Source organism: Rhineura floridana, chromosome 10 (assembly GCF_030035675.1).
Source record: "Rhineura floridana isolate rRhiFlo1 chromosome 10, rRhiFlo1.hap2, whole genome shotgun sequence".
Lineage (NCBI taxonomy): Eukaryota > Metazoa > Chordata > Lepidosauria > Squamata > Rhineuridae > Rhineura > Rhineura floridana.
This window is the reverse complement of record NC_084489.1, coordinates 38,642,047-38,651,662: the sequence shown is the minus strand read 5'-3', so window position 1 is coordinate 38,651,662 and position 9,616 is coordinate 38,642,047. Positions and strand designations below refer to the sequence as shown.

Here is a 9,616-nt window from a genome sequence, read left to right as displayed (position 1 = left end):
ATAGCTGCCAATTTATTCTTGAATGCTTTTAAAAAAATTATGGGGGGGGTGGAGAAGGGGGGAGATTAAAACCTGCTGTCAGAAAAGGTTATTCCTTTAGGATACATCACATCCTCTTCATAGTCTCCTCTTTCTAGATCTTTAGCATTATTATTTGAATCTTTGCATTATCTTAAAACAGTTGATTTTTTATTTTTCTACATTTTTCATGTATGTATGCACAGAGTTTATGGAAGGCTGCTATTGAAGAACTGGAGTGTAAATTGCTAAAATAAAAAAGAGTCTGAACTGGTTGTCTCATAGCATTTACATCTTCAAGAAGGGCTTGACAGTAGAGATTAGTTTAAACAGCTACCCTTTTTGCTGTAGGAAGATATAAAACAGTGACTTTCAAATACTGTACCTTCTGAGAATACTGTGTTTATCAACTTGTCTACCAAGTATCCTCGACTATGGAAGCCCTGAGAATTGCAGAGGACTCTGTGGCATATTCTACAGTGCATGTTCAGTTCCTGTGGGGCAGTTGCCAGATTACTGTTACATCTAACAACTGTGAATAGAGAATAGACCTTAGTATATATTCAAAGTTGCTTGTTTCTTCTGCAATGCTTGATATTGCTCAGGCATAATGTTTTCAAAACCACAAACTGTAGTTTGGAAGACTGAGCAAATTCTGTGGTTGCATACTCCTCCCTTCCTCTCCTTGGCAGAACTCTCTTAAATGAATAACTTCACCAAACCATAGTTTACCATTTCTGAGCGAACAGCAAACAATACTCTGTGCAGTCCTGCAAACCAGGATCAAACTATCATTTACAATCCTAGGTTGGAGGGTTGGGCAAACCATAGAGCTGGTTCCTCAGTCTCCTCCAAACGATGGCTTGAAGTAACTGCAAATGATAACCGACTTTTTGGGTTGGATAGATTTAGTCAATCTTAGGTCCCATTGAAATCAAGTTAGTTATGACAAGTCTCAATGAAATCAATGGGAACAAAGTGCAATCCTATACACACTCACTTGGCAGTATGCCCCATTTAATCATACTTCTGAGTAGACACATATAATATTGCACTATTAGTCTGGATTGAGTTGTCATCTCTTGTCTACCATTACTGATCTTGTCACTGAGAAACTCAAGGACTAGAGATCTCTTCAACAGTATATCTTCCTCCTTGTCATACACACTTACTCCTAACGTACACTTAACCTGGGAGTATGCTTCCAAGTTTTCCATATTTTTCCAGGACTTCACATTCTAATTCAAGGCATTTTAAGAAAACCAGTCTCAGTTCCATTCCTGGAGACATTTAAAAATTTAACTTTTCAGTGTTAACCGGGGTGTGATCTATCCAGACAATGAGATGCTTCTTCTTTGTTCCCACCCACTCCCCCCTTCCACCCAATTCTCAGTCCTCTCCCTCCCAATATTCCATGGCATTGAGTTTGTCTAGGTCTGTTTTGGAGTTTCCCCTTTTTTAAGGCACTGAAGATTTTTTGAGCATCCGCAAATGTCAGGGTTACTCCAAGTCTGTTAAAACATGCCCCCTCTCTTCTCGATGGGTAGTGAAGTTTTGACCGACTACACAAAAAGACATGAAATCGGCAATAGAAGGAATGATGGCTATGTGCTGCAAGTGCATCACATTCATCATGTTCCTTACAACAACCTTGCAATGCAGCCTGTTATTTTCCTCCTATTACAGTTGTTAAGACTAAGAAAATAATAGCCTGCCTGCAGCACCTCATGCATTCATGACCAAGATGAGATTTGAAACAGAGGTTTTCATGGTTAAGTTTACATGCATCAAGCTACAACACTCCCGAAGGTATTTTCAGTTTCTCAGATGCCTTAATACTAAGCAGCAACAGCACTGCATAACAGTGATAGCTGAAGAGCTGCTGGGGTGTCAGCAAAAGCAGTATGGGGGTTATTGAGAAGTCTGTTAGATCGAAAAGGTTTGGTGTGAGGCAAGGCCAGTCAGCAGGGGGCATCCTTGGGCAGCTGCTCAGGGCCCACCATCACACATGCAGCTTCCAGTTTGAATTATTTTATATTTTCCTATCGCACTGAATTTGATTCAGTATTCTGTGTTGGGTATTCTGCCTTTCATCATAATCTGGCTATATTAATTGAGGTGGAAGAAGAGATTTCTCTCTCCTATCTATTCCAGTGTCTAACATTAGCAGTTACATAGGTTCATTTCTTCCTAACTCATAGTTTTGTTTCCATCTTTGTGAAAGTGTGATCCTATGGATGTTTATCCAGAGCCAAGTCCCACTGCCTTCAATGGGACTTACATCTTCCAAGTAAATGTGCAGAACAGCACAATTCTAGGCATGTTTACTTAGAGTAAGCCCCACTGTGTTCAAGTGTGTGCATAAGCTTGCAGCCTAAGAGTACTTGTGCACTGCACTGAGTTATTTCACTCTATCCGCCAAGGCCATTGAGCACGCTATTCCGTCAGCAATCTTGTCACTATAAACAGCCACCATTCATTGGATTAGAATGTGACCTATAATCACTGACCATCTTTTTACAGGGAGATTGGGTCAAGGCTGAAGGATAGACAAGAAGATTTGTATCTCCACTATTGCCGATCCCTGGGATTAACAACAAAAACACACATTTGGTTGCCCTGTAGAATATAGCTGTGAAACTGTTCCCCATGACAGCGCAGTTTTTATTGTGTGAAAATGTAGTGCCTACTCTCGTCTCTGGCCATAGGAAACAGAGATACCATTAAATAAGTCACAAAGAAGCCTTTAGAAAAGAGGAGCTTTAAAGCTTGAAACCACAGAAACCAAGTGAGTTACTGTATACAGATGTATATAGAATCACTGTACAAGGTCTCATGGCTACATCATGGTGCCACTGCAATTGAAGGCATTTGTATTACCCTTACTTCTCTGAATAAATTCAGATGACAGCTCCATTTCATTTCTTTATTCACTTTGGAGGCCAGATGGCATTAGAATCATTTACTTCACCTTGTTGTGTTTAATTACTACAATCAACACACTATTTTCCAAATTAATCATAACAAAGTAATTTCATTAGTAACACAGCAGGCTGTTGAATTATTAGCATCATAACAGTTTGCAAACAATTAAACTTTATTTGAACCTTAAAAATTTGCAGTGTGGAACATTATTGTAAGATCTAATGGCAGTATAGTACAAATCCAGTACAGAGCAAATAATCAAGCAAAATGTTGCATAAAATATGACTTACAGAACAGCTCCTAGTATTCGAAGGAACGCAAAGGAAATATAAGTAAACAAAGAGAACAAAGCAATTAGCATGTATTGCAGCATTCTGTTCTATTTGAGTCACATTAATGGGGAATTATCTCATCCCAAAAAAGGTTATGGTATTTGTCAAGATTTCAAAGCAAACATTTCAACCCTTTTATTTTGCTGGTTTATTCCAAGGCATGTCTATTTAAAAGGTGGGAACACAGTGCCTTTGAAATATCTTCATTTTTAATGTGCATGTGTGTTTGCTAAACATATCACTTTGTACTACATGAGAAAAAAGTTATGAACGTAATAAAACCGCTGCTATCTATATCCTCCTTTCAATTGGAAAAAAAATTGTTTGAAGATCTGTCATTCATCAGCTGGCTAAGGACTCCCTCTCCTGGATTTACATGAAAAGGGGAAGGGAGTCCTCCAAATATTTTAAGTTGTAAAAGGTTCATCTGAGTGTGACAAGCATTGGTGGGGGATGGTTTTCCCAGAAGCCCAATATGCTGTGAAAGTCTGCTGCCATCTACTGGCAAACCTGGGTAATACAGAAGTCTGTTTTTTCCTCTTGAGATCATCATATTTAAATGAACACCAGTGCTAGGTAGCAATAATGTAATTCTTGGTTTGTTAAGTAGCATTGCTTCTCATGGATTTAAGTCAGATCCATAAACTTGTGGAGGCTTTAGTCTTTCTAAAGAAATTATCTGCCCACAGATTTCTCATTAAAGTCTATCAATGGATAAAACTCATGTTTATTTCTTTTTTATTATTTAAAGTTGAAAATGAAATAGACAATTTAACTGTGATGAGCATCCAATCTAGTAAAAAGCTCATCACTCGGTAAAATCTCACTTTTCCCATGGGGGAAAAAACCCTCGCATACAAAAGGTTGGATCTGGACTGACAGCAATGTCTACTTAGAAGTAAGCCCCAGAAGTAAGTGGATATAGGCCTGCATACTAAGTTAGTAACATTTAGCTCAACTTCAATCAATGTGAAAAGTTAGTAGTTACTAACTTACATCCCATTGGTTTCAGTAAGAACACCTTTGCTGTTTTTTTTAGCAATCCCTGAAGAGGAACCTTCCATAAACATGTTCAGCAGTGGTAACACACAGTGATTTCACTGGGGTTGCTTTCTCAAAACTGAATTGGCTTTATAACTCTCAATGATATAATGTCATCAAATCCCTCTGTTATGTAATGCCTGATCTTCTGAGCATCACCTATGCAATTGACCTAGGAAGACAGTGTAGTAACAGCAGCAACAAAATTGTGTGAAAGCAACAAAACCAGGAAGAGGAAACAATGGCAGCAATCTCCAAACAAGAAAAAGGAACATTCACAATATTCAGGTTTTGAAAAAACCTTACAAAAGCACTTATTTTGGCTCAAGAATATGTAGAAATGTATCCTAGAAAGTGCAACATATAGCATCCCTAACCAGTAAATCTATTATATTATATAATATGTGATCTGCTACTGCAGTGTCATCAACTTATAAATTTTTAAATAATGTGAATATAATTAAGAATTTTAAAACACAATAAAGTAAAATGTACTGTTAGAAAAGAGAGACTAGGGAACAGTCATACGAAAGATCCATTGCTGTTTATAATATGTGCCAAGTAGCTTAACTCCTTCGGAATGTCTTCTGTGACACTCATGTTGAAACAAATGCGAGATGGTCTAGAATCTCTTGTAGATTGCAGCTGGACCTGCTCAGGATACATTTCCTGTGAGTTATGCTTGTTTAAAGTATAATAAATGCTTGAACTTAATTTCTTAAAATAACCTAAATGCAAAATAATTCAAGTCCTATGATAAGCAGAGAGAAATGTTTTTTTAAAAAGTTTAGTTTAATTTAGATGCCAACTGTCTATACTATCCCCAGTGCACAATAAACATTAAATATCAAAATACAGCACTATAATCAAGATATTTGTGCAAAACATTAGGTTTCATGCTCTTACTAAAGCCTAGACACTTGCATATTTGCGTTGGCATGTGCTAATCTTCATCTAATTTGTGGAATCCACCTGATTAGAAAGAAAGAAAGAAAATGCAGTTATGTATAAGAAAACACATCAAACCCCTTAAAAAGGAAGGGCAACTTTTTTTACACCTGTCTTCCCTATGAATGCAGATGAACACACATAGAATTGCAAAAAACAATCAGGCAGACACGGTGGGGCTTATTTCTATCATCAATTACCACAAAACAGAACTCCAGACAGCAAAAACTGAAAAGTAACAGGACAAACAGAATGCTATCTTTGTTTTACATCATTTATCTGCCATTTTAAGGGAAGAGGTAGAGAGGACCTTAATGAAATTCACAACCCCTACCTTCTCCAATATTAATCTGATTGTGCCTTGTAGATTTCAAAAACAATATATTGGGGGCCAAGCACAGACAGTAAGGGGGGACCGAGCCTCTTCCATTCAAAGCACAGTTCATTTCCTCCATTATGTAACTTGGAACAGAATTCCCTCCATCCCTTGTGTTGCATGTCTGATGGCAACCTGGGAATCATCAATGGAAAATAACTCTCCCACATGACTTCATCTGATTGGTTTTATTTTCATGACTAAGGAGTGAAACCCAGGGCTGAATTAACTTAAAACTACAGAATCCTGGAATAATCAGGGGCCATTTTCCGATCTGTTTCTCTTTGGGATAATGTAAGAAGTAGAAACATTTAGGGATGAGTGGCATTTACAATTGGAAGCAGACCATGACTCCAAGCCAATGTGAACCTTTCTGGTTATGTGAACAGATCCTAGTAAGCAGGATGTGGCACCACCTCATTTGTCTGAATGGCCTGAAAGCCATTTAGATCATTCATATAATAAGAAATTTGGACACATGGGAGCACAGCCACAGTATCTTCATCACGCTGGAGTGTATACTAAATAGGGGTAACAGAGCTTGACATAATGGGCATTCTACAGCAAATAAAATAAAAATAAAATAGTTACCTAAAAATAACTGCAGAGCAAAGTGTATACAGGGAAATTAGCTTATAAAGGTGCAAATATATCAGGTTTATAAGCAAGATGTTTTATGTAACAGAGCTAGAAAACAAAGAATACTATACATGATCCATTGATTCCAACAGGATTCTTACATACTGCTCAAATATCTCCCATTGCAATTATTTTTTAAAAAATCTTAACTTTAATTGGATCATGCTGAGAGGGTTGTATTCAACTAAATCTTTCACAGAGTAGACCTGGTGAAATTATGAACCCACGGCTATGTCTGTTACCTTCAATGAGTCCACTCTGAGTAGGACTACCATTTAATCTCACTCAGAATTTGCATTAGAACAGTTTCAGGCTGTATACAGATGTAACATTGTTTGAGGCTGCTCTGGAAATACACTCACCATCTTGTGCTTAGGGGAACTATTTTGCCTGTTCTTAGAACTATTTTTTCCCGAGTCTGAAGTTGAACCTCAAATGCACAGCACTTGATTGGCTAAGTCAGGTCTGGGGAACCATTGGCCTTCCAGATGTTGCTGAACTACAACTTCTATAATCTCTGGCCAGTGGCTATGTTTTCTGGGGCTTATGGGAGGTGTAGTTCAGCAACATCGGGAGGCCCAAAGGTTTCCCACACCTGGACTAAGTGTAGCCTTCCTCCACCTTGTGCCCTCCAGATATTTTGGACTTCAACTTCCATCAGCCACAGCCAGTACTAGTGGTAAAGGGAGTTGCTGCCCAAACATCTGAAGGGCACCAAGTTGAGGAAGACTGGGTTACTATCTCTGATGTCATACCCATTTTCCACCCATGTCAACCCATTTTCTCCCACTCCATTCTGGAACCAGTTTTGTGCTAAAAAAAGATGATATTGTTATTACTGGTAGTAATATTAAGAATACTACTACTAATTCTAGCTCCTTTGGGAAGAAGGGGGAATAAATTTTTTATTATCATTATTATTAAGGGAGAAGAATTAAAATTTAGATTGATAAATGTGCAGGAGATGCTGCTTTATTTATTTATTTATTTATTTAAAGGAAACCTGTATGGAGAAAAGGGGGAAGGGCAATGTTCCATTTATGCGTCTGCATGTCATTTACCCTGTGAAGGTGAGAGGGAGTTAGGCTCACTTTGCAAGAAGAAAATCCATTGTGACTCCTGCTTCAACATTACAGCTGTAGACATCCTCCCCCCACCAAAAAAAATTGAGGTTGTGGGTGGGTCACAGGTAGGATAAGGCATGGTGGAATACATCTCCCCCCCCATTACACAATAGTTGATTTTACTTCACTTATACTATAGATCTGACTTTTTCTTTTTTTGCTGCAGTCTTTGTTAAGAGAACTCCCATAAAGATTCCAGGAAAAGAAATCTGTATGAAGAGAGAGCACAAGGGAACATATAAGCCATTACTGAAGATTGAATTAAAATGTACTTACCGGGGCCTCTCAAATCTCATACATCTCTATTATGTAGGCTTTAGGCACCAAGCCAATGGTTCCTTTCATTTCTCCTACCCACCAGCCAAATCTACTGTACTCCTAATTGAAAACAATATGCAGTATTAACCTTTAGTCTGATATAAATGCAATAGAGTTTTGCATGTGACTCCTTAGGTTTCCTCCTTACATACAGTTACAAAAGCATGAATGGAAAATTAAAACATTAAGGAACTGCGTGTGTATGTGTTTCTGAAGCACTTGAAATGCAGTTAAGCAAAGCAGGAAATTACATTTTAAAAGACTATCTGTTACTATGTCCTAGAGAGAGAGAAATGCTAACTACACATGGCAGGCCAAAATTCACTCAGTGAGCAAAAAGGAATGTGATTCTATCAATTGCATGCTTTGTATAGTTATATGCTCAGTGATAATGCTACTCATACAAATCCTGTGTTTCCAAGTATGTTTAGCTGTTTTTTAAAATAGTTGTATCCAATCAATGCAATCTTCATTGGCCTTGCACGAACATGACAGAAAAACCACAGTTGCCTGTTTTGCTCCTCCCTGTTAGCTTGCAGGAGAAACAAACCGGGATCCCTGGCTTAGTATTATGTCTGGATCAAGGATCAAGGCTTGTTTCACCCCAAACAAATCACTATCTGTAGCCAACGTCTGTTCTTGGCTTACTGCTTGTGGTTTGAGTGAAACACACCAAATCTTTTGTTTGGACGCAATGCTGATCCAGGGATCATGGTTTGTTTCTCCCTCACGCTACTGGGGAGGAGTAAAGTGGGCAAGATCAGTAAACCATTAATTATGGTTTACTGTAAAATGCAAACTGGGCCATTATGTTGTGGGTTTTGGTTTGGTATTACCACTTTTATATTGCTTTTTTCAGTACAGGCATTATGCTCATTGGATGAACTTCTAATTCAGTAATTTCCCTAGTCCGCCTCCTTTTCATATTCTTTTGACCAAAACTATATTAACAGTTGACATTTGAAAACTAATACTTTATAATAAGGTATGAAGATCAGCTGAGAGCTATTCAGTAATACAGTCTTAAAGTATGAAAAGCCTTGGTTAGTTAATGCCACACTAAGTTCATGTATAGGGATGATACTTTCCATACAGGTCCTATTTCCTCTCAGAATTCACCACTGCTTTATGTGGAAGATTCTCATATGCCTGACAGATGACTAATGCATTTTAGTTTGAAATTTGTTTAGGCTTAGCGAGATAAATCTGGAACAAAACAAGTATATGATAGTTTAAGGAAATAACATTTTCCAAAAGCAATACCAAGTAAGAGCATTGTGGGATCCAAATATAATTTCTGTTCCTGTGAGGTAAATATTGTTAAAATCAATCCTAACAGCAGCTCAGTAATTTCCAACTGCTGAAATTGCCCCCATGTATAGTGCATGGTGCAGCCAGCAGTATGAAAACAGAGGCCTCATTCAAAAACCAGACTAACGGTGACCACATGATGGACTAGGAAAACAGAACACACAGAGACTTTGAAGCAGAAGAGAACTTCAAGTTGCAAAATGCAGAGTCCCTCCAGAAGAAATGTTTTTACCTGGATCTAAGGATTAATGGGATTCTGATTGGGTCCTGATATGTATGTGAGATAACAAAAGTTACCTGTTCTTTTCTAGAATTTCTAAGAGGATGGAAACTACAAAGTATCAAAATTACTTGCACTCTTTAAAGCATGGATGGGGAACCTCCAGCCCACAGGCCATCATGCCTCCCAATTTAGCCCACAAAGCTGTTTCCCCCAAACCATGCCCACCTTCTGTCATGTGTCACACCAGGTGCGGATGTAGCTGGATGGCTACTCATAAAGCAGGTCCCTGCAATATGTGGGATTGAACTCTCTGGGCAAGGTTAAAGGACTTTTTGCAGAGATCTGATTCATGCCATTATCT

The 9,616-nt window shown here is 38.2% G+C and overlaps 1 protein-coding gene across 3 annotated transcripts in view; it reads right to left on the bottom strand.

Moving 5' to 3' along the window:
- Positions 1 to 3,097: 3,097 nt before the first annotated feature.
- SKAP2 (src kinase associated phosphoprotein 2) overlaps positions 3,098 to 9,616 on the bottom strand; it is a 162,442-nt gene continuing 155,923 nt past the window's right edge. For all 3 annotated transcript variants that reach the window (XM_061585999.1, XM_061585998.1, XM_061586000.1), the window contains 2 exons: positions 7,680 to 7,781; positions 3,098 to 5,288 (listed from right to left, as the gene is read on the bottom strand). In XM_061585999.1, the coding sequence (XP_061441983.1) occupies positions 7,689 to 7,781 (93 nt within the window). In that variant the 3' untranslated portion in view covers positions 3,098 to 5,288; positions 7,680 to 7,688. The remainder of the gene's footprint in view (positions 5,289 to 7,679; positions 7,782 to 9,616) is intronic.